This window comes from Chenopodium quinoa, unplaced genomic scaffold (genome assembly GCF_001683475.1).
Source record: "Chenopodium quinoa cultivar QQ74 unplaced genomic scaffold, ASM168347v1, whole genome shotgun sequence".
Classification (NCBI taxonomy): domain Eukaryota; kingdom Viridiplantae; phylum Streptophyta; class Magnoliopsida; order Caryophyllales; family Amaranthaceae; genus Chenopodium; species Chenopodium quinoa.
The window spans coordinates 582,525-607,907 of record NW_018743689.1 but is presented as its reverse complement, the minus strand read 5'-3'; the positions used below and the strand labels follow the sequence as shown (position 1 = coordinate 607,907).

The 25,383-nt window shown below is 37.6% G+C and overlaps 2 protein-coding genes across 2 annotated transcripts; one reads left to right on the top strand and one right to left on the bottom strand.

Moving 5' to 3' along the window:
* Positions 1 to 3,443: 3,443 nt before the first annotated feature.
* LOC110683659 lies at positions 3,444 to 8,310 on the top strand. Its single transcript, XM_021860051.1, has 7 exons — positions 3,444 to 3,504; positions 6,161 to 6,471; positions 6,552 to 6,711; positions 6,795 to 6,854; positions 6,982 to 7,053; positions 7,157 to 7,201; positions 7,301 to 8,310. The coding sequence occupies exons 2-7, from the start codon at positions 6,166 to 6,168 to the stop codon at positions 7,333 to 7,335; spliced, it is 678 nt and encodes a 225-aa protein (XP_021715743.1). The 5' UTR covers positions 3,444 to 3,504; positions 6,161 to 6,165; the 3' UTR covers positions 7,336 to 8,310.
* A 2,125-nt stretch (positions 8,311 to 10,435) lies between these two features.
* Positions 10,436 to 11,074, bottom strand: LOC110683643 (cysteine-rich repeat secretory protein 38-like; the record flags this gene model as incomplete). Its single annotated transcript, XM_021860035.1, has 1 exon — positions 10,436 to 11,074. A coding segment is annotated over one exon (639 nt), but the record flags the coding sequence as incomplete, so codon positions are not given.
* Between the last annotated feature and the right edge of the window lie 14,309 nt (positions 11,075 to 25,383).

The following is a 25,383-nucleotide window of genomic DNA, read 5'->3' as shown; positions in this document are numbered from 1 at the left end:
ATTGTACAAGAGTATAGGGCAACGTTTTCAGCGTCTCTAGCTGATTTGTTGGCTCTCTTTACCTCTTTCTGCTTGCGAGAGTAAGGACGTTTGAGACCGTCTACCCGCAAAAGAGCCTGCATAGAATGAATGACGTTAGATCTGCACCACAATCAACATTTGATGAGTGCAAAATACAAGCGACACCAATCTGTTGCTGACCGTCTAAGGAAGAAGTCTGTTGGGAGTGGGATTTCACTCGCAAAGGCCACCCTAACTCAGGCGAGGACTCAAATGGGTTAGCCTTACCTTCAGAGACGGCATGGCGAGAGCCACCCGCAGCCGCTGTAACCCCCCTTCCAACGGACAAGGGGTTGACGAGGTCAAGGCCAAAGGCGCCGTCTACCTCCTACATCCTTCCCCCAAGGCGCATTTGGGTTTTCTCGGCATTGGCTCCAAGAGTCTAGGAGGAGCCAGTCTTTTTCTTGGGAGGGGTAGAGGCGGAGTCATCCCTAGCCCGTTTGAGAGTCTTCTCAAACGTTTTTGGGATTTCGCCTCCCTGCAAAGTGAATGCAAGTTAGTCATGCATCCTGAAATAAAGTTTGCAAGTTAAAGTAAAGTGGGGTTAGGCGTCTTACCTTGGCCCTAATAGCATCCACCTGCTTTTCCACCAGATCTCTGCGAATGGCGGCGGAGGACCTCTTGGGTATCTTCTCGTCTGGGAGCATGGCTAAAGCTTCCTCTACAAAAAAGAGCAAAAAACATCAGTAATTGCCAATTTGGCACGGAAGTACCCCAGACGGTCTTAAGGTCAGGCGCATACATTTGGTGAACATTGTGCTGAGCCCGAAGGCGGATAAAAAGGTCTCGTCTCTAAACCAGGCGCTTTTTGGAATCCAGTTCTTTGGAACCTTTATTTTTCCCTAGTTGACAGGGTATCATCTTCAAGACCAAAAAGTTGGTCTCAATTATTTTGTCGTAGTCCTCATCCGGAATCCAAGGAAGACAACACTTTCGGCCCAGAAGGTCAGGTTTCTTATTGTACCGGCGCAATTCAAAATTTTCTCGCCGGCTAGGGGCAGACAGCAAGTAGAAGAGGTGCTTCCAGTCGTCGAACTTGGACACCTTGTCCAAGGTCATCATGTACTGAGGGAGGGTGGTAAATGTATACCACGCCCTCCACCCGCCTGGGTTGCGACTCAAGTAATGCATATTGGCAAGACCTCCCAGCCAGGATGCAGCCCTTGGAACTCACAAGCGGCAACATACCCCATAATGTTAGCCCAAGAATTGAGGGTAAGTTTCCAGACTCCCAGGCCATAGCCTCTTAGAATTGCCTTCACCGTCTCGTGAAGTGGAAATCTTAGCCCAACCAGGAACGCCGCCTCATAACAGCCAAAGTAGGCATTGTCATTCCTCTCATTATCTTTCCAAGAGACGGTGCCTTCTGCAAGCGGAACTCGGATGGTATAATTTCCGGCTAGGGGGCGCATGAGTTTGAAGTTTTCCAAGTCTTTGTCCATGTTTACCCTGTCTTTAGCAGAGACGTGGATTTGGAAGGGGTCCTCCTTCTCACTCCATTTCTTCCTCTCCTTCACCTCACTATCCTCAAGCGCGACATAAACTCTTCACTGCTCTCGGAGCTGGAGGCGGAGCTTTCCCCGGATGACTCCTCATCTTGCGAGCAGGGCATAGAGACGGCTTCCTCACCGTCTCCCTGATCGCACTCATCAAGGAATGAATCCCCAGGGGTTGAAGGGGCACCCGGGGAAGACCTCTCAGCGGCCGTCTGGTTATCCCTACCTGACGTCTCCCCCTCAGGCGGTTGCCCGCCTGAGCCCTCGCTCCTATAGTTGGGATCTCTTTCCGTCTGCATTGTCGGAGCCATTGTGTCCTGCACAGACACATAGACGGTTGGATTCCAAGCATAAGGGTGGTTCCAACACCCCGAGGCGGCACTCCCAGTCCTAGACTCAGCCGTACTAGGTCACCGGATGGACTCTAACCTAGGATGTGTCGTGTGTGTTGCTGATGCATCCATTTGTTGCAAAGAATATATACAAGCGGGAAAAAATGAAAAGAGTTGAGAGATGCAGAGGCAGTACCTCTAAGAGTTGATATATGAAGGTTAGGCGGAACCGTCTGGGGCAGGCGGAAATGAGCTTGATTGCTTGCGCTTGACTCAGACGTGAAAGCAGACTCTCTCTCTCTCTCTAAAGTTTATCTCTCTTAATGATTTTTGTAAACGTACAAAAAATGAGGGTAAACGACTACATATAGGGGGTAAATATAGGGGTATCTCCGTAATTTCCGCAGAAGGTGAACAGTCAAAAGTTGGCGGTAAAATCACCCCCAATGGAAGAGTGACACCTGTCACAGATGCCACGTCAGATGCCATCTGTGAGGGGAAAATGTTTGGGGGTAATTTTACCCTGACACGTGGTCCAGTCAGAGTGTGACACGTGACACCTTAGGGATAGTCCAAATAGGACCAATCCCTGTTTGACACGTGTCATCCCAAAGAAATGGAAATAAGGCTACCTTCATGGCCCAAATCCCGAGAAAGCCGGAATGCGGCGCAGTCCACCAATGATTAAGGCTTGATGACCTAATTAAGGGCACAATTCCCGAGGACCCTATAAATAGGGAGACTTTCTCCTTTTGGAGGCACGTTTTTACCATTTATGACACAGTTTACTCTTTGATAGAGACATCCTGAGCTTGGAATCCGAGCAGATCCCCACCTAAATCTCCGTACCTTTTTACCCCTATTCAAGTTTCTAACTTGATCCACTACTACAATTTAATACTTGTGCCACGATTTATGCCACGGGATTTTTAAAATTGTGGCAATTTTACATCTTGCCACGGAATAATAGCTTTCACAATAATTCCTTTTGTTTTATAGATATATTTTGCCACGATAAAAAAATATTTGTGGCAAACATTCTATTTAGCCACGAAGCATTTTGTAGCAAGTATATTTTAGTCGGGATTCCTCTCATCATGGAGTACATTTGTACAGACTAGTATGTGAAATTTTTTAAATTTAAAAACAATGACCTAAATTTTTTTAACAAAATTAAAACAACCGCCTTAAATAAAAAAAATAGCCGCCTAAAATAAAAAGTTCCCACTAAATTATACCTACACTCTTACGTTCCCTCTAGTCTGACAAAAAAAATAAAATAAAAGAAAAAAATAAGCAGAAGTTCCTTCAACCTTCAAAATTTCTTTTTCTACCTTAAGTTTTATTTTTTTCTTCACCCATTGAAGATATTGTTGGCCACCGCTCAATTTAATCTTTCAATTGTTCAATCATTGATGCTGGGATTCCTTAATTGCGGTTAGGTATTCTAATATTGATTTTCTAGTTAACATATATATATATATATATATATATATATATATATATATATATTATTGTAATCATAATTTTCCCAATTTTGCTTGTAGATTTCAATTGCTGCAATTCGGGTATTATTAATTATTCAGTGGAAAGGACTTTCAGGAATCAGAGACAAGGTATGTGTGTTTCTTGCAAAAATTTTCAAGTATTATGCACTATAATAAGATAAAATAGCGTTGGTGTAGATGTGTAGTATGAAATTATAATTTTGATTTGCATATTAAAGCTAGTAATCCAATTGTTCCATGGGTGGGTACTTTTGGCGGCTAAACATATACTAAGTAATATAGTATTATATGTCTAACTGGACTAAATCTTATATCATATTTCTGGTGCTCAAATTAGATTACTCTAGTTTTGGCTGGATAGGATCCTGTATTCTTAGTTTTATTATAAAGAAACTTTTATTTTTATGTTAATACAAGTTTCAAGAAAAAAAAACTATTAAATCATGAAACTAGTGTTTTTTTCTTAAAAAAGAGTAGTTTTCAACGCATCAACAAGTGCAAAAATAGAACAAAATATATCATGTATACATAACTTTTTAGTAACAGATGTTAGGTGTAAATCTATTTAGAGTATTTGTTTTTAAACTCATAATAACTTAAAACATGAGATGCTCAAGGTAAAGTTAACTTGTGTTACATCAATATAATACTCTAGCGGGGCGTTTGGAATGTGGGAATGAGAGTTTGGGGATTAAAATATGGGAATGGGATTGGGAATTGATTGTTGAGAATATAGAAAAATATGACAATACTTTGTTTGGGTAGTGGATGAGAATAGACGGGGTATTCATCTAACTTTTCTAAGTGCATCAATCTTGAGAAGCGTAAAATATGGGGACTTAAAACGCATGATTGTCATGTGCTTTTAGAGGAATTGTTGCCGTTGGAAATTCGTGGAGTATCATCTTCTAAAGTGTACGAGGTGATTACTAAATTGAGTGCATTTTTTAAGAATTTGTGTTCCAAGACTTTAAAATTAGAGGACTTGAATGATCTTGAGGATCATATTGCAATCACCTTGTGTGAAATGGAAAAGATTTTTCTTCCTTCTTTTTTTGATGTAATGGTGCACTTATGTGTTCACTTAGCTGAGGAAGCTAAGATAGCAGGGCCAGTTCATTATCGATGGATGTATCTTATTGAAAGGTATTTATTTATTTTGAATGAATTGTGAAATTTCTTTGTTAACATGAACATATATTCATAATTTATAGTGTTGTCTTACAGGTTATTATGAAAATTCAAATCATATGTTCGCAATAAAAATAGACCGGAGGGATCCATTGCAGAAGGATATATAATAGAGGAGTGTATGTTCTTCTGTTCAAGATATTTAAATGATATGAAGACTAAATATAACATGTTAGAGAGGAATGCAGAAGAAGAAACTGATGCTTATAAGGGATTATCAATATTTGCATCATATGGCGTTCCCTTGGGAAAGGCTAAATCTAAATCTCTAACTACCGAAGAGTTGATACAAGCTCGAGAATATGTGCTTAAAAATTGCGACGAAACTGAGTCATACTTAAAGTATGAACTTTCTTATTTTCCTTAATTTATTTTATGTTATACAAAGTATTTAGACACTTGTATAACAATAGTTTTCCTTTTTTTAACAGTGAATATGTAGAAGCGGGATCTGATAAAAATTTGGTAGAATAGTTTCAAGATCGGGTATGATAATACTTATATATATATATATATATATAATATATATATATATATATAATATATATATATATATATATATATATATATTTTAATTCTAATTAACACTCAACTAACCCTCTCATATCGAACCAGGTTACAACATTGCCAGAAAGTGAGGATCAAGTTGTCAAAGATTTAAAAACTTTGGCTTTAGGGTCGTTTAGAGGTGTCCAGTGTTTTGGTGGATATTTGGCTAATGGATTCAGGTTTCATACTAAGGACATTGAAAAGAAGAGAAAAAATCAGAATTCTGGTGTTATGGTTAAAGGAATTGCAGAGTCAAAAAATATTGACTACTTTGGGGTGCTTAATGACATAATTATGCTGCAGTATTTAGATGGAAAGAGTGTGATCTTGTTTCGTTTGATTGGTGGGATGTTCATAAAATTGGTAAGGGGTTAAGATTGACAAAAGCGGTGTAGTTAGTGTTAACACTAAATGTAAGCTAATTACTGATGAGCCATGCTTATGTCTCAAGCCCAACAATTATTTTTTGTTAGAGACGGATTTGATACAAGCTGGTTGGTTGTGATTAAGACCCATCCGCGACATCAATACAACGTCCCAGAAAATGAAAATGTCGATTAGATGAGGATGCTTTACAACAAAGTGACTCAGGAGCTGTTCCTAATGTTTTCTTATCGGCTCATGACTTAGAGGACACTCCTTATCAATTTGATGACCAAAGAGATGATATTGATGACATAATCATTGATGCAACTGATCAAAATCAACCCAAAGTTGTCAATGATAATGAAATCGAAGATGATGAATTTGATTTTGATACAGACAATGACACTGATGGTGAAGAAGAATGTGATAATGATGGAGATGAGGACGATGATGATTATATTGCATGATTTTTGTTTCTTTTAATTAATTTTTTTAAATTAATTTTCTTTCACTAATGTTATAGTTTGACATTTTAATACAATTTTTGTTGGATATATTACGCTTTATAAATCATGATCTAGAAAAGTTGCATGATATAGTAATTTATGATGTAAACTAATGATTATATGGTATATAGTTATTAACACTTTTAGTGCAGGTTTAATGATGGAGAAAGTTGGAATTAATACTTCTGACAAGAATAGTGGCCAACAAAATGAGTATGAACAACAAAGGTTAAAGAGGATTCAGGATAATAAGTATAGAATGCAATCCTTGGGTATCAAGCGCATTTCAGCATCCTTGACAAGTTTAGTGGAAAGCAAAAAAGAAAATAAGAAGATGAAGAAGAGCCAAAATGTGACTAAGATAGATAAGGACTATGTTCCAAACTTTGATGATGAGGATGACATGAATTTTCTAGATGATAATGAATATGAGAAAGAAGATGATATTGCAATGCCAAAGAAGGTACTTTCATAAACTAGCTAGTTATTTATTAATTTATATGGACATCAAGTTTTTGTTATCTGCTTAATAACATGTTTCAGGATAAGCGTTCTGCAACTAAAGGAAAGCTGAAAAAAAGTCAATTCATTCCACCAATGTGTGTGGCTAAGTTTTTTAATATGAATAAAAAGCAACAAGCAGCAATGGTAGGAGATAAAACTTTTAAATCACTTTCAAAAGCCATGAAAGTTGTGGAACAAGGTATGTGATATGAATATTTGAATTATCTAAATGTTTATAACTCAGAGTAACATAAAATTCAATATATGTCTTCCTTAATGCAGCCATTAGTAATAATCACGTACAATCAAATGCACATCAAAAAAATATTGGTCAAGATGAAGGTAAAAGCCATTGGTTCCTTTTAATGAACTATGAAATTAAAATAGAATTGTCCTTTCAATATAAGGGATTTGTGGCGTCATTGTATACTTTTAAAAAAAATTACTTTTTTATACTTGTACATTGCAGACATACAAGATATCGAAGGAATTGTAGAGGATTTGAATGAAAATGCTGATAATGAGGTTGAAATGAATAAAGTTAGTTTATATATAATAATTTTTTTTTGTTTACACGTTGCATTATATTTGGCTATTAGAATTACATTGCGCTAAAATTGGGATTTTATACAACGTTAAATCAGATATGAATGAGCATTTATTTGATGATGATGTTCAAATGAATCAAGGTAAGTGAAATTGTCATTCTTAAAGACTTCAGCAATAACTATACTGTAATACATTTTCATCTTGTTTTATGAATGTTTTTGTAATTGCACATATGAAAGAGGATATGGAGATACACAATGATGAGGATTTTTAAGTAACAGGTGATGTATCTACTCATGTGGTTGATGATGAATTAAATGGAGATAGAAGGCTTATTGTAGTAGAAGGTGATATAATATACATTGTATTGTCTTTGTTGTTGTTTTTTTTTTCTTTTATTTTTTTTTTTTGGAAAAATGATTTTAATTATTACTACTTTCGTAACTCTTAATGTTTAGGTCCTGTTAAGAGAAGACGAGGGCCTATATATAGCAGAAAGCTTTACTATATTGCCTCCTGGAGAAAAAATATATGTGGAGTTTAATAAGGATGGCATTCCTGTTGGAAAAAATTCATCACTCTTTGCTTTTTTCTTGGGTGAACAAGTAAGAAATCGCGCCGTCATTCCTTTGCAAGTTAAAGATTGGGAAGACATTCAGCCTGATAAAAAGGAACATCTTTGGAGTTGTGTTTTGGTAAGAAGCTTTTTTCAAAGTGTAACCCCTCAATGACCCATTCAAGTAACCCCACTTAAATAACACCACTTAAGTAACCCTTCAAGTAACCATCTAATAACTCCTTACGTAACACCCGTCCTAGTAACCCTTGGCCCACCACCACCCCAATACGCCATGCCACCACCACCATACACCAAAACCACAAACAAACATAGATCCAACCGAACCCACAACCAGATCGTAAAAAAAAATAAAAATAAAAAAATAAATAATAAAAAAAAATTATATTAAATCGAACAGATACTTTTAAAATTAACAATGACTTCGATTTTCACTTCAAGTATGGCTAAAAAGGCCAAATTGAATCATGAAAACTCTACATCTATAGTTTTTATGGCCGAATTTGGCCTTAAAAACCTTTAATTTGTTTTCTGACGACAATAACGAGGAGCTCCGACCTTGAAAACTCGAACTCAACTTCTCATCAACGATTTAACGATTATCTCTTCATCAAAAAATTTAAATTCTGGAGAAAAAAAAGATGAGAGAGAATGAGGAGAGAGAGAGAAAGAAGTAACCCCAACTTAGAAGAAGAAATGAGGAGAGAGAAAGAGGAGGGAAGGAAGAGAAGAATTTTTTTTCTAATATTGTGGCTGGCCGCACGTGTGGCCAGCCACATATGAAACTTTGTGAAATTATAGTCTAAATCTTTACTATTAGAAAGAGTAAAAAAAAATTCAATAACATAATTTAAAACATACCAATATCCAATAACAAGAGAAAGGTTGAATAAAGAAAAAAAATAGTACCTTATTTGGAAGATATGGATTAATATTGTACATGGCTTGATTTGAGATAAAATAAAGTGTGATTTTAATAGCGAATATAAAGGGAATTGAATTATTTCGTGATGTACATATATAGCTTAAAAATTAATTTAATTAACAAGAAAATGATGGTACCAGACTGATATACATAATATATAATTATATGATCAAATGCATAACTTTTAAATACATAATTAGCTAATTAGATCTTCCATGATTATTTCAACAAATATTTTGGTAGTTTAATTCACAATATTATTAGACAATTTTAATTCTTACACTATATTTTATACACTAATTAAAATATAATAGAATTGATAATATTTTTAAAAATTACGGTGTGTGGCACGGGAAGTATAATATACAAAAGTATAAACATCCAAATTTGCGATTGTAAATTTTTTATTTCATCACACTAGGTTTACTTTCTACCCTTACTAAAAAAAACTCTTGATCGAAAATAATTAAGTGATTAATTTTCTCTTTATCAGCATTTCCACAAAATTGTATAGAGTATTAAAACAAACAAACTTTTAAATAAATCAGATGTAAAATAAAATATTGTGCATCCGTTATAAAGTTACCCTAAAATGAGCAAAAGTTACCCTAATATGAATAAAAATTACCTTGACATAAATAAAAGTTACGAAATATTTATACTTTATTGATAAAAGTTACCCAAAAAATTGTAAAAGTGACCCTAAATTTGATAAAATGGACCCCGATGTACAGTAAATTACTGTACATCGGATGTATACAAAAGTTACTCATTAAAATAAAGATACGTAAAGTATACAAATAAAGAAGGAAAAAGATATATGTAGCCATAAGGGTTGCATATAAGAAGTTAAAAATCGAAACAATTGACAAAATATAAATATTTATTACACCGATGCATAGACGGATCCAAGGGGGCCTACTCGGGCCTTGGCTCCCCCGATACCCAGATTTTGGTATTATAGAAATAATAAAACTTGTACAAATATTTAAGTTTTATAGTAGGCTTAGTTAATTAGTTACTTGTTCCATAGGGTTCAATTCCCCTTAGTTAATTAGTTACTTATTCCATAGGGTTCAATTCCCCTTGTTAGCACAATTCAACTTTATAACTCATATCTCTTTATGGCTTTAATATTTGAAATGCTTTATAAATTCGGCCCGGATTATAAAAAAATTTTGGATCCGCCCTTACACCGATTTACTCGTGAATTGTCGATAAATTCCTAACTTAATACTATAAAGGAAGTATATTAAATGCTTTATAGCATTAACCAATAAAGGAACATACATTATTACTTGAAGATAAATAAGTCAATAATGAGTTGAATAATTATTAAAACATTACGGTAGTCATATTTCAATAGACCACAATATAAAATTTTCATAAAATTACTAAAATGAAGAACAAACTCAATTGTATTAATCTCAATCTTCCATGAATAATAACGTAGTACCGAAGAAGAAAAAAAAAAGGTAATACAATATTCCCCCTATACCACTCCTTTGAAATGGCTTTGAAATATAGTGGCTACTCAACTATTGTAGTTGGGTCCCCTATACCACTCCTAATATACCCTTAAGCCCAAAAATATTACAATATAATAAGGCATTCCCGTAAAAAATAATAAATGTCATTTTCACTTGCAAAATAAAACAAAGCCAAACAATTCAAATAATTAACCCGATTAATTATTTTGATCCTCTTCACATTCACATCTATTTTCCCCAAGAATACCCAATCCTTATTTGGTCATTTAAAACTCTACCAACGAGGAAAAATGAACAAATGAGTACAAATAAACGTTTTGGCGCGAGCAATCTCAACTCTAAATATACACAGGTGCATAATAGAGTTTCTCATACAATCATCCTAAGAATTAATAAAGGGACATATCTCATATCTCACGTTACAACTCCCACTAACAACCCTCCAACCGCGTTTTCCATCGCAACAATTTGGTAGCTCACTTATGGCTTGATCCAAGCACGTCTTGCAAACTTTGTTCGACAGATCCTGGTTGCACTGAGCTAACCCATACAAATTTGTAAACGTATCAAGCTTTGTTTCTCCAATCGCGTAAAGTTTCCTAGTGCTAGCTCCCTGGATCGCTAGCTTACTCAATAATCCCTTAACTTTTGTGTTAAACAAAACAGGATCATTACTTAAATTAGCAACATTCAACAAATAAAATTTATTTTTGTTATTGATTTGGCCAAAGAAACATCGGTCCAAATACTTCAACATACAATTGTCATACCATATAACCGCGCCTTTGTTATAAGGGCAACTCTTACGAATTTCAATACTAGCATTAACAACACATTTGTTACACTCTAGGGAGTTTACGTCCCCCCTGCACTGAGCGATTCCAAAGAACATAGACGGGTATGTACGAGTAAGGGCACTCGAAAAGCCCCAAGGAGAAAGATTTCTCGGTAGAAGCCCCATTAATGTATTAACGTTTTTCTCTTCAACGGAATTAGGAGTGAAGTTTCCGGCGGTAGATGAACATATATGGTCACATTATTTGGGGATTATACTACTCATTCCCTAAACTATCTACTAACCCTATATACTATACTGGATGTGTCACATGTGTGCGTAAACATATGAAGATCGATACTAATAAATAAAATAATACTCCGTACTAATTAATCAAAAATCATATATATATATATATATATATATATATATATATATATATATATATATATATATATATATAAAGCTAAACTTTTAGTCAGGCCACGAGACAGCGACACTTAGTATTTCAATTTTTTGCCAAGTGTCATGCCACGTTAGATATACTTAGATAGACTTCATAAGATAAATTAATTAGTTTAGATTTATATTTTCAATCAAATTTAGATAGAATTTTAGAATAAAATTGTTAGTTGAGAGTTTTATTTTCGATAAAATACCAATATTTCATAGGTATAAATTGAATTATAATTTTATTTAAAAAAAAAAATTAGATTATAACTTTATTTCATATGTATAAATTGAATTATAATTATATTCAAAAAAATATTAGATTATAACTCTACAAAAAAATACCAATATTATTATTAATCATTTACATGCCTACTACATAGTTTAAATTGTTACAAAAGCACATCAATTCCTAACTAATTTTGTATTAGAGATATATTTTGAAAATTTTCTATATATATATATATATATATATATATATATATATATATATATATATATATACATATGTATATACACACACACACACACACACACACACACACACACACACACACACACACACACACACACACATATATATATATATATATATAGAGAGAGAGAGAGAGAGAGAGAGAGAGCTCTACCTAAAACCAAAAAAAGTGTGGGTTCCTAAACAGCCTGTTGTAGTGACAAATGCTACTGTTAACACACTTGAGCATGCTCCAACTGTGGTGAATTCAGGAGCTGATGTAGGGTGGAAAGTGGTTACCAGAAGAGCAAGAAATCACAATCAAGATAAACAAGCCACCAGTCCAAACAATACCTTGTATGCTCTTGATGAGATGGAAGGTGATCATGATGAAGAAGAAGATGAACTTGATGCAGAAGAGGGGGAACTTAACCCTACTGAAGATACTATCCCTCCCGATAAATGAAGACAACATTTGCACTTGGAATGTGAGAGGTTTGAATGATCCTCTCAAGATAGGTGAAATTAGAAAGCTTATTTCTAGTAATAATATTCAAATTATAGCTTTAGTTGAGACTATAGTTAAAATGTATAATTTCAATAAAGTTAGCAAAAAGTTTGGTAATTGTTTCCAATGGGTGAATAATTACCAAATGAATGATAGGGGTAGAAACATAAAAGCAGCGGGTGAGCACGCTAGCGCGAAAGCCGTTGCGCCTTTTATCGCCTGAAGGCGCAACCATTTTCTTGCTGGATGACGCGAAAGCCTATAGCGTTAACTCAGCCGTTGCTTGTTACAGTTCTGATATTCTTTAAACAAGCGGTTTGCAAATATAGTCAGATATAGCAGAAACCCGCTGAGCTAACACCAATCAAGTCAAACTACATCTCAGTTCCTTCTATCAACATTGTTTTAGCAAAAATCATAAGATAAGAATCAGCCCAACTCTCCTATACTGCAAACCTTGTGTTTTTGCTTGTTTCACTCGTTAGCTAGCTTTAGCAGCAGGAGATAGTTTAGTTAATTAGTCTTTAACAAAAGGAACAATAGCTGCATTAAGGTATACTAGTTCAATACTAGCTTCTTCCTAATCGAGAGAGCACTTCCTCCAATAACAACTAAGAAACTGGTTTAGGAAAGATAGCAAAAACCTGATTTTGAATTCTCGTTAGAGATAGAAGAAACTCATCGAGCTAAAACCCCTAAACGATTTACTAGATCACTAGAGAAGTATATCCATTTTTTCGAAGACCCTTGTCAAAGGCATATCTTCATGGGAATTGGTTAACCGTGGGAAGAGTATAGGTTCAGCCCTGTAGACACCCATTTGCATCTCCCCAAAACCAAACCCAGTGAAGAATACCTTTCACGTCGAATCATAATCGAATAAAGTGAAAGTGTGGAAAGTGTAGTGTTGCGGTTAGTTTTTATTTCTTTTCTTTCTCTCTATTTTTGAAAACCTATTTTAAGAAAGCAGTCATTCTTGTTTGGTTTGGTACATGGAAAGGGTCCAATGTTAGTGTAGTTGGGTCAGGTTTGAAAAGAGCTTTCCAACGATATATTATAAGCCCAATTCCGATGAATAATGAGGAAGTTATGGCCAAATTATTAAACTGGGCCCGGTTTGATATTTATATGCGGCCCAATGATCTAGAGGAAGGCCTAATATTGATTTATCATTCCTAATGTAATTAGAATTGATTCTTTTGAAGGTTCTTTTGAAGGTTCTTTTAGATTCTTCTAGATTCTTGTAGAAGGTTCTTCTGAATCCTAATGTAATTAGCATTGATAAATTAACTTTAATTGACTTTTAAGAGTTTAATCAGAATAAAAGAAGTGTTTTTAAGGTAAATACGATTTTTTCCTCCTATACGGCTAAATTTTATCAAATTAAAAAAACGCGTGGAAAATGTTTTCCAGCGTCTGACGACAGGACCAGCGCCTGGCGCCAGGCTTGGCGTCTGGCGCTAGACATGGTGTCTGGCGCTAGTGTCCAGCGTTTGGCGCTGCAGTCGAGTTTTATTCTTTTCGAAACTCTGATTCATTTTTTATCCATCCGGCTGATTTTCCCTATAAATAGCCTCTTAAAACCTCCGTTTTCAATCATCAAAAATTACCAACTCTCATCAAGAATCTCTTGATTACTCTCTGTCTCTCTTTTTTAAACCAGCTTTTGCATACAAAATTCCGCATTCACAAGATCTAGAAACACCTAGCCAAATTCGAAGTTGTCTTCGCCCTAGACGTGAAAGGTTTTAATTTCTAAGGGTTTGGTCCCAAATCTCTCTTTCAGTTATTTAATTTAATTCTTTGATTTTATATTTTCCTTGAAGTTACTAACGTATGTATTTTGTTATTAGAAAGAGATACGAGGCATCCAAGTAAGTGCTTTAATTGATTTATTGTTATTATGATATAGAAACCATGTCTAGATTGTTATTATGATTCCTAGTATCATGTTAGGATCTTTTATTACTTTCTAGTACAATGTTTAGGGTAATAACTATAATTTCTAATATGAAATATGCTTATTATGATTTCTATGATGCTTCCTATTTGTCTTTTCTAATATCTTGATAGTATCATGTTAGGGCTAAAGCTTTGATTTTTATTGTTTAGTAACATGCTAGGGTTTGTTATTAATCTTGTTAGTATCATGATGCAAGTCTAAGCATGGAGAACTTCGAAGATTTGCTTATCATGCATCAAGATAGTTTATCCCTAAACATTGATTCAAGCCAAGCATTGCATGGACACTTTCTTGGATATCAAAACAAAGCCACGGTTTGCTTAGTGGTTTTTCTTGGAGTCTAGTTCACTTTCTTGAACATTCTTGAATTTTCTTTACTTAGATTTTTGCTTACAAGTTTTTACCTTTCACTTGAAAGGGTTTTTCTTGGTTCAAGCTTTAGGATCTTTAATCTTTATTTAGTTCTTTAATTTTTTATTTATTTATTTAGTTGCTTTGAAAATCAGTTAGTTAGCAAAATAAAATCAGTTTAGGCGTGTGCTTGTTCTCCGAGGAGTTTTGTGTATGATTGTGCGCCAAGGTGCTTGCTCTTCAAGCAAGTTAGAATTCTAGTTTAATTAGGATTGAATTAGGAACTTGTCCTAATCTTCCTAGGTAAATTAAGTCTTATAAATAGGGCTGTAAAACACACGAATAAACATAGAGATTAATATTCAGATTTATTTCTTAAGTTGCATACTTGAGTTTTTGTTGATTGTGATCAATTGCTGTTTTGCTTGTTTTAGTTAAAACATTTGTTTGGATTGATTAATTAGGTGGATTCTGAATTGATTAATCTTAGTTTTTGTTTAATTCTTGGTGGATTTCCTGTATAGAATTAGACTTAAACATATCCCTTGTGTTTTGTTGATTTTCGGATCAATAATTCACATCATATCATGTCTAGGATCTTGCTATTATTGTTATGCTTTAATATGATTATGATAATTATGATTATGATTTATGATTTGGGTATTTTATACCCTGCCAAGTGGCCGAATCAAAGCATGACACATGTCACTGGAAGGGGCACCTACTTGGACCTTCCAGATGGTGACACGTGTCGAGCAGATATTGCCCCCTGGGAATGGCGGCTTTCAAGGCTCAAATCCCAAGGGGCCCTTAAAAAATGGCGTGCCCTAATCCCTAGGTCACCAGATCCTAGGGAGGGCACACTTTCCAAAAGGACCCTATAAATAGGGACATTCTTACATTTATGGCGGACACACAGAAAAAGAGAGAGAATATTCACGCACTACAAGGAAATACGTCACTTACTACAGAGTTGTCATTTTCAAAGAACAGACAGCATTTTACATGAGCTTGGAATCCAAGCAGATAACTTTACTTACGCACGTTTTATTACCGAACGTTTACTAACTTAATCTTCGGAGGAGGACCACCGACCATTCGGCGGTCCGTTTTCTTTGCAGGTACAGGCGTCCATTTTTGAATCCAGTTTCAGTGTTGTAACTCTCCCGAGGGACAAAAACCCCCGAAACATTTGGCGCCGTCTATGGGGAGAGTACCTCTGAAATGGCTTCACAAGTACCTGTACCGAACCCGGAGGCCAATCGGCCTCCAGAAGACATAGTGGTCCAAACGGACCATGACTCAGGTGACGACGCTGACGTCGAAACCTATGTGGATCCAAATGGATCCCTCATCTCTAAACGCATCCGCAGTAAGGAGAAGCGGGAGCGTCATCACGACCAGGCAGGGCCAAGAAAAACTGTTGGTCAGCCAAAGAAGCCCTCGGGGCGGCCGATTGATCCTTCCCAGGCGGCAGGATCAACTCCCGTCACTCGAGATGAGCTAATGAGACTCCTGAGCAGCCTTAGGGGTGAAATCAAACAACTCGCCTCAAAGAAGTCACCTACTCCTAGAAAGGAGCAGTCAGCCAAGAAGCCAGCCCAGGCTGGCAAACAGAAGTCGGTCAGGGACCGTCAGCCGACTCCTCATCCTGCCCCTACGGAGAAGGCCCGGCCCCAATTTGACCTTACTCGGCTCTGTTTCCCGGAAGCGAGCACAAGAAAAGCCATCCGACACATACAACCGGATGGTAGCAAGAAAACATTCTCTGATGCTCGGCAATACATTGAGCAGAAGAAGACCCAACTATCAGAGTCGGCTTCAACGTCGACTTATCATGATAGCTTTCGGAATACCTCTGTGAGGTGTTCCCAGTCTGTACATGAGACTCTGGCTAGCAGCCCACGGGTTCAGCTTGGTCCTCATATGATTCAATCGGCCTAGTATATGGCACAGCCATTGTACCAGGCGCCGATCTTACCTTACATGCAGCCTGCCCTCTTTGGAGGACAAGCGGCATACGGCTATCAGCCGATGGACTGGCAGCTTAGGCTGCAACACCTTGGGGATCAACCCTCTGCTTTCTCCAAGGAAATAACTGAAGCCGTAAGCCGGCCAAAGTTAAGAATGTTTTGGTTGGAGCCTATGACGGGACCTCCAACCCAGAAGACCACCTACTAGCATACACCCACCTCATGTATCTATAGGGGTTGCATGATGTCGCATGGTGTCGTTGCTTTCCAGCCACCCTGAAGGGCATAGCCCAGCAGTGGTTTGGAAATCTGCCGGATGGTTGCATAAATAGCTTCAAGACGCTTGCGATCTTGTTTGCTTCAAACTTCTCTATGAATATCCCTGCCAAAAAGACAAGTCTTGATTTGGGCAATGTTCAGCAGGGAGATAGAGAAGGTTTGCGTTCCTATGTCAAGCGGTTCAATCTGGTCCGAATCCAGATTCATGGGTTGTCTGATGAGGTTGCTTCACAGACTTCTTTAAGGGTCTGAAGGATGGGTCTAATTTTAAGTATGAACTCGTCCGCAAACAAATCTTTACTCTGCAAGGAGCCTTGCGAGAGGCGGAAGCCTATGTAGAGGCAACCGAACTCTGCACCTCCAATAAGAAGTCCGACCAGCAGAAAGAGAGTCGGCCTGCTCAGCCGGCTCCTAAGCCAGAAGAGAGCAAAAAGAAAAAGCAAGTCTGGACTATTGATAACTCTGATCAACCGGCCCAGAAGAAGAGAAAAGAATAGAACAATAGCAATCACTGTTCGGGGAATGATCGGATAATCTCCGTCCCCAGCCTGTTGGTGAGCACGTCGATATCCCTCTAGACGACAGCCGCCTAGAGCAGACGGTTAAGGTGGGGACGGTTGCACTTGCAAGGCTGGGTGAAAGCTTTCATTAACTGCTGAGAGAATTCAAAGACATCTTTGCCTTTGAAGTGGAGGAGATGTCAGGCATTAGCCCGGATCTTGCTGTCCACAAACTCGCCGTGGATCCTAAAAAGAAGCCCATCCGGCAAAAGAAAAGAAACCATGGCGAGGAAAGAAGTCAGGCGGCAGCTGCCGAAGTAAAAAAACTGCTGGATGCCAAGTTCATTCGGCCGTGCAATTTCCCTCAATGGGTAGCTAACGTTGTGTTAGTAAAAAAGCCGAATGGAAGGCGGATGTGTGTTGACTACACATACATCAACAAGGCATGTCCAAAGGATAGTTATCCATTGCCCAAGATCGACAGTCTGGTCGACTCAACAGCCGGACATGCCTTGATGAGCTTTATGGACGCCTATTCAGGTTTCCATCAGATCCCCCTGTGGAAAAAAGATCAAGAAAAGACGGCATTCGTCACTGATCAGGGGTTTTTCTGTTATACGGTGATGCCGTTTGGTTTGAAGAATGCACATGTTACTTTCCAACGAATGATTAATACAGTCTTCATTAATCAAATCGGAAGGAATGTAGAGGCATACATTGATGACATGATAGTCAAATCCAAACAAAAGGCGGATCATCTTGCTGATCTACGAGAAACATTCGCCACACTCAGGCGGCACAAGGTCATGCTAAACCCAAAAAAGTGTGTCTTTGGTGTTGAGTCTGGGAAGTTTCTCGGATTTTTATTGAACAAAGGGGAATAGAGGCCAACCCTAAGAAAATACAGGCGGTAATCGACATGCAGTCGCCCCGTGATGCAAGTCTAAGCATGGAGAACTTCGAAGATTTGCTTATCATGCATCAAGATAGTTTATCCCTAAACATTGATTCAAGCCAAGCATTGCATGGACACTTTCTTGGATATCAAAGCAAAGCCACGGTTTGCTTAGTGGTTTTTCTTGGAGTCTAGTACACTTTCTTGAATTTTCTTTACTTAGATTTTGCTTACAAGTTTTTACCTTTCACTTGAAAGGGTTTTTCTTGGTTCAAGCATTAGGATCTTTAATCTTTATTTAGTTCTTTAATTTTTATTTATTTATTTAGTTGCTTTAAAAAGCAGTTAGTTAGAAAAATAAATCAGTTTAGGCGTGTGCTTGTTCTCCAAGGAGTTTGGTGTATGCTTGTGCGCTAAGGTGCTTGCTCTTCAAGCAAGTTAGAATTCTAGTTTAATTAGGATTGAATTAGGAACTTGTCCTAATCTTCCTAGGTAAACTAAGTCTTATAAATAGGGCTGTAAAACACACGAATAAAGATAGAGATTAATATTCAGATTTATTTCTTAAGTTGCATACTTAAGTTTTGTTGATTGTGATCAATTGTTGTTTTGCTTGTTTTAGTTAAAACATTCGGTTGGATTGATTAATTAGGTGGATTCTTAATTGATTAATATTAGTTTTTGTTTAATTCTTGGTGGATTTCCTGTATATAATTAGACTTAAACATATCCCTTGTGTTTTGTTGATTTTCGGATCAATAATTCACATCATCGTTGGTATCAGAGCCAGATTACGCAACTTCGGAAAAAATTAAAATGGGATCAATTGGATGGGAATTTTTACGTGATTCTTTTTATATTGAACTCTAAAAACGTCCAGATATCACCATATAAAATTTCATAATTTTTAGTTGAGTAACGCGCTCTACAAAGCCTCAAACGTTTGGTGTTTGTGCACTGATTTGCGGTTGGGAGTCCGGTTCTTGTGATGCCTAGTTTTCCTTCAAGGTTCGATCTTTTAATCAAGATTTTTGCATAAACTGACTTGGTTTGTGTAGGAATCATGAGTGACGAAGAGGTCCCAGAAGTTCCAAGGGGATTAACCTTAGAACAGGCTCAAAATCTTAGAAGAGACAAGCGAATCAACGAGTTGGCAGCAAGGATGGATGAGATATTAAAAAGGCTTGATACTCTTGCTGGAGATTCTTCAAGGAAAGGGAATTCTAACCCTAGTTCTGGTTCAAGTGAGGGAGAACAACCAAGGAGGAACCCAAGGAGGCCACGAAATAATTATTCCTCAAGTGATGAATCACCAAGGCCTAGGAGAAGAGATAGACCAAAGGATGATGATAGGAACCTTAGATTAGATCTTCCTGAATTCAATGGGAGTATGAATGAACCTGAAAAATACTTTGAGTGGATTAGAAAGACCGAGACACTCTTTGATTACAAGGAGTATGATGAAAGGAAAAGATGCAAATTGGCTGAATTAAAACTGACCGGTTATGCTAGTCTTTGGTATGATAATCTAAAGAAGAAGGGGCATAAGGAGGGGCGTGCAAGAATCTCAACTTGGGAACAACTCAAGAGGCACATGAAATATAGGTTCGTACCTAGTGGTTATATTCAAGATGATTATCTTAAGATGCAACTTTTTACACAAAATTCTATGACTGTTGAGAATTATATTGGTGAATTTGAAAAGTTATGCATGCTATGTGGCTTAGAAGAGATTGTTGAGCATAAGATTGCTAGATTTATTTCGGGGTTGAATGATAATATTGCTGAAAAAGTTGAATTGCAACAATATTGGTCCTTTGATGATGTTTGCAAGGTAGCTTTGAAAGTTGAAAAACAGATAAAGGGGAAGAAAGGGACGTACACTAAGTCCTTTGTAAAGGGTTTCGCTAAACCTTTTGAGAAGAACAGCTTGGAGAAAAGTGGTTCTAGTTCGAACTACAAGGAGACTAAATCAAAATTTGAAGCTCCTAAAAAGCTTGTTGAAGATAGGAAGTGCTTCAAGTGTGGTAGTGTTGGTCACATTGCAACTAATTGTCCATAAAAAAGAGTAATGACTGCTTAAGAGTGGGAACAAGAACAAGCTATGTGTGAGCAAGGTAGTGACTATGAAGAAAAGAACGAAGAGGAAAACTTTGAAGAATAGGAGGGGCATATTGACGAAATTGATCCCGAGACTCATGGTCAAAGTTTGGTTCTAAGAAGGGCGCTACACTCTAAAACCATACCTATGGAAAACAATTAAAGGGAGAAAATCTTTCTTACAAGGAGAAAGGTAGAAGATAGGTTGTGTGACATGATCATAGACATGGGGAGTTGCACTAATGTGGTATCTACTACTTTGGTAGACAAATTGAAGTGGCCAGTTACTGAACATCCAAGCCCTTATAAGCTTCATTGGCCGTGAGGGAAAGTATGAGCCCTTGTGTCGTGCCTACTTTACTTGTCCCAAAGAAAGATGGGAGTTGGCGCATGTGTATTGATAGTAGGAGTGTGAATAACATCACTATCAAATATCGATTTCCTATTCCAAGATTAGATGATCTACTTGATGAACTACATGGTTCAAAGTTGTTTTCTAAGATTGATCTTATGAGTGGTTATCATCAAATTCGAATGAGAGAAGGAGATGAGTGGAAAACAGCATTCAAGACTAAGTTAGGGTTGTATGAATGGTTGGTGATGCCGTTTGGACTCACTAATGCACCTAGCACTTTCATGAGGTTGATGCATGAGGTACTTAAACCTTTCCTTGGCAAGTTTGTTGTTGTTTATTTAGATGATATTCTGATGTACTCTAAAAATTTGCATGATCATCTAAATCATCTAACAAGTGTGTTTGAAGTGTTAAGGGAGAATAAACTCTATGCTAAGCTTGAAAAATGCTACTTCTTAGTGCCTAGTGTTACTTTTCTAGGTTATGTTGTATCAAAAGATGGAGTTTCAGTTGATCATTCGAAAGTAGAGGCTATTAAAACTTGACATATTCCTACTAATATGATTGAAGTAAGGTCTTTTCATGGTCTAGCTTCGTTTTATAGAAGATTTGTCGAGAATTTCTCAAGTATTGTGTCCCTCGCCTATGACCGAATGTTTGAAGAAGGACAAGGGTAAATTCGAATGGACTAAAGAAGCTCAAAGTGCGTTTGAGTTGGTTAAAAAGAATCTATGTGAAGCACCTATACTTGCGTTACCAGATTTCTCAAGTCCTTTTGAAGTTGAAACCGATGCTAGTGGAGTTGGAATTGGAGCAGTTTTACTCCAAAAGAAGAAGCCTATTGCATATTTCAGTGAGAAATTAGGAGGATCTCGATTGAACTATTCTACTTATGATAAAGAGTTCTATGCCATTGTTAGAGCTTTAGATCATTGGAGTCATTATCTCCGACCTAATCACTTTGTGTTGCCTTCTGATCATGAAGCATTGAAGTACATACATGGAAAACAAAATCTCAATCCTAGACATGCTACGTGGGTTGAATTTTTACAATCATTTAATTTTTCTTCAAGGTACAAAGAAGGGAAATCGAATGTTGTGGCCGATGTATTATCTAGAAGATACAATTTTGATTGGAATTCTAAATAGCAAGCTACTTGGTTTTGAATTGATCAAAGAATACTACAAAGGTGATGATGATTTTTCTACATTGATTGAAGAGTGTTCTAAAGGAGCCGTGGGTTCTTATTTGCTGCAAGATGTTTTTCTTTTCAAAGGAAATCGACTTTGTCTTCCTAAGTGTTCTATTAGAGAGCTAGTTGTTAGAGAAGCTCATGGGGGAGGAATTGCTAGTCACTTTGGCATTACAAAGACCTTGAGTATGTTACAAGAACAATTCTATTGGCCTTAGATGCTCACGGATGTGAAACTAGTTATTTCTAGGTGTGCAACTTGTCAAAAAGCGAAGGCTACTTTTCATCAAGGCTTGTATACTCCTTTACCTGTTCCAGATTCACCTTGGGAAGATATTTCTATGGATTTTATTGTGGGATTGCCGAGAACACAACGGGGGAAAGACTCTATTATTGTTTTTATGGATAGTTTCTCTAAGATGGCTCATTTTGTTCCTTGTCACAAAGTGGATGATGCTATGAAAGTGGCAGAATTATACTTCAAAGAGATTATTTGATTGCATGGAATTCCGAAAACTATTGTGAGTGATCGAGATAAAAAGTTCATGAGTTTCTTTTGGAAGTCTTTATGGAAGCTTGTGGGAACTAAATTGCTCTTTAGTACATCTTACCATCCACAAACTGATGGACAAACCGAGGTTACTAATCGTACTCTTGGTGCTCTTTTGCGTGGGTTAGTGAGTAAGACAAAAAAGGATTGGGACATCAAGTTAGCTCATGCGGAGTTTGCTTATAATAGATCACCTACATATGCTACCAAACATAGTCCTTTTGAGGTAGTCTACGGAGTCAATCCGAAACTTCGAATTGATCTTGTTCCATTGCCTAAGGGTGAGTTAATTCACAAAGATGTCGAGTCTAAGTTGAAGAGTATGCTGAAATTACATGCTCAAGTTCGAACAAGAATAGAGAAAATAAATGACATGTACAAAGCTAGAGCAAACAAGCATAGAAAGCAACAAGGTTACAATGTTGGAGACTTGGTATGGTTTCATTTGAGAAAGGAAAGATTTCCAGGAAAACGCAAGAATAAGTTGATGCCTAGAAGTGAAGGTCCTTTCAAGATTATTGAGAAGATCAATGACAATGCTTATAAGTTAGAACTTCCGGGAGAATATGGAGTTAGTGCTACATTCAATGTTGGCGATTTGGCTAAGTATATTCCTGATGAAGAACTTCGAGATTTGAGGACAAATTCTTTCGAAGAAGAGGAGGATGATGCAAGTCTAAGCATGGAGAACTTTAAAGATTTGCTTATCATGCATCAAGATAGTTTATCCCTAAACATTGATTCAAGCCAAGCATTGCATGGACACTTTCTTGGATATCAAAGCAAAGCCACGGTTTGCTTAGTTCGTTTTTCTTGGAGTCTAGTTCACTTTCTTGAACTTTCTTGAATTTTCTTTACTTAGATTTTGCTTACAAGTTTTTACCTTTTACTTGAAAGGGTTTTTCTTGGTTCAAGCATTAGGGTATTTTATCTTTATTTAGTTCTTTAATTTTTATTTATTTATTTAGTTGCCTTAAAAATCAATTAGTTAGCAAAATAAATCAGTTTAGGCGTGTGCTTGTTCTCCAAGGAGTTTGGTGTATGCTTGTGCGCCAAGGTGCTTGCTCTTCAAGCAAGTTAGATTTCTTGAATTCTCTTAGCTGAAAGAGACGGCACTCAGCTCCCAGTGTATTTCATTAGCCATGTTCTGAGGAATGCAGAGCTTCTGTTCCCCATGGTTGAGAAATTCGGCCTTGTCCTATACATGGCCATCAAGAAGCTAAAACCCTATTTCTTGGCGCATGCGGTAGAAGTCTATACTGACCAACCGATCAAACGGCCACTCACAACCATGGAGTCTTCAGGACGAATGCTTAAATGGGCTATTGAAATGCAAGGATTAGAAATCACTTTAGAACCAAGGAAGGCAATAATGGGGCAAGCATCCGTCGACTTTATTGTGGAAATGACAAGGCCGGTTGTACCGGACAATACAAACCAGGTTTGGAAAGTGTATGTGGATGGGAGCTCCACTGTGAACGGTTGTGGTGCAGGGATTATCTGTCAATCTCCTGAGGGAGACAAGTACGAATATGCACTACGTTTCAAGTTCCAGGTCTCTAACAATGTGGCCGAGTATGAGGCTCTGCTGGCTGGCATTCAGTACCGCAAGGCGGCAGGGGCAAGGAAGATAGCCGCCTGCTCTGATTCTCAATTAGTCGTACTCCAGGTTAATGGGACGTACAAGGCCACTCATCTGGCCATGATAAAATATTTGCAGGCGGTCAAAAGTGAAATCGGTACACTTGAAGAATTCCATCTAACTCAAGTGCCCAGATCTTCAAATAATCAGGCGGATGCTCTGTCAAAACTAGCATCATCCGCCTCTTGTGAAACACCTCAGTCGGTCTTCTGGGAGGTCATGGAAAAAAGAAGTATATCTAATGAAGACCCCATTGGAATTCTCGACCAAAGCTCTACCTGGATGGACAACATCCGGGCTTATCTTGTAGACGGCACGCTACTTGATTCACCCTAGGAGGCGGCTGTTCTAAAAAAGAAAGCAGCAAACTTCGAGATGAGACAAGGGGAACTCTTCAAAGCTGGTTTCTTGAAAACCCTATTGAAGTGTGTTACCCAAGAAAAGGGTAGAGAGGTCCTCGAAGATTTTCATGTGGGTTTCTGCGCCTCCCACATAGGCGGCAGGTCTTTAGCTGCCAAGGCCATGCGGCTCTATTTCTGGCAAACTCTGGAGTCGGACGCTATGGAAATGGTCAAAAAATGTGACAAGTGTCAAAAGTTTGGCAAGCTCATCCATCGTCCGGCCACGGACCTGACGGCCATCCACATCCCAATTCCCTTTACCAAATGGGGCATGGACATACTTGGGCCTTCCACCGCGGCCCTAGGCGACAAGCGCTACATATTGGTAGCTGTGGATTACATTACCAAGTGGGTAGAGGCGGAGGTGGTAAAAAACATTAAGACAAAAGATGTCATTTCCTTAATCTGGAAGAATATTATCACTCGTTTCGGGGTGCCCATGTCTATGGTTTTTGACAATGGTCCTCAATTTGAGACGCCTCAACTCAAGACTTGGCTGGGAGAGCAAGGGGTCTCAAGCCTCTTTGAATCAGTCGGCCGCCCTCAAGCAAACGGCCAGGTTGAAGCCTTTAATAAGCTAATCTCAGACGGGATTAAAAAGAAAATTGAACGGGCTGGTGGCCTTTGGGCGGATGAACTACCACACGTCCTCTGGTCCATCAAAATGACTGCTAAAGGGGAGACTGGAGAAACCCCGTTCCTTCTGGTGTATGGTGCAGAAGCTGTCCTACCCATTGAACACTATGAGCCGACTCTTCGAGTCATGTTATATGACGAAGAAGCTAATTGGGAGGCCATGCGGTTAGCATTGGACTCACTTCCAGAGCGAAGGGGAAATGCCACCTTGCGTCATGAGATTTACCGTCTGAGAATGACACGGGCTTACAACAAAAGAGTACACAAGCGTCCTCTCAAAGTGGGGGACTTTGTGCTACGGAAAA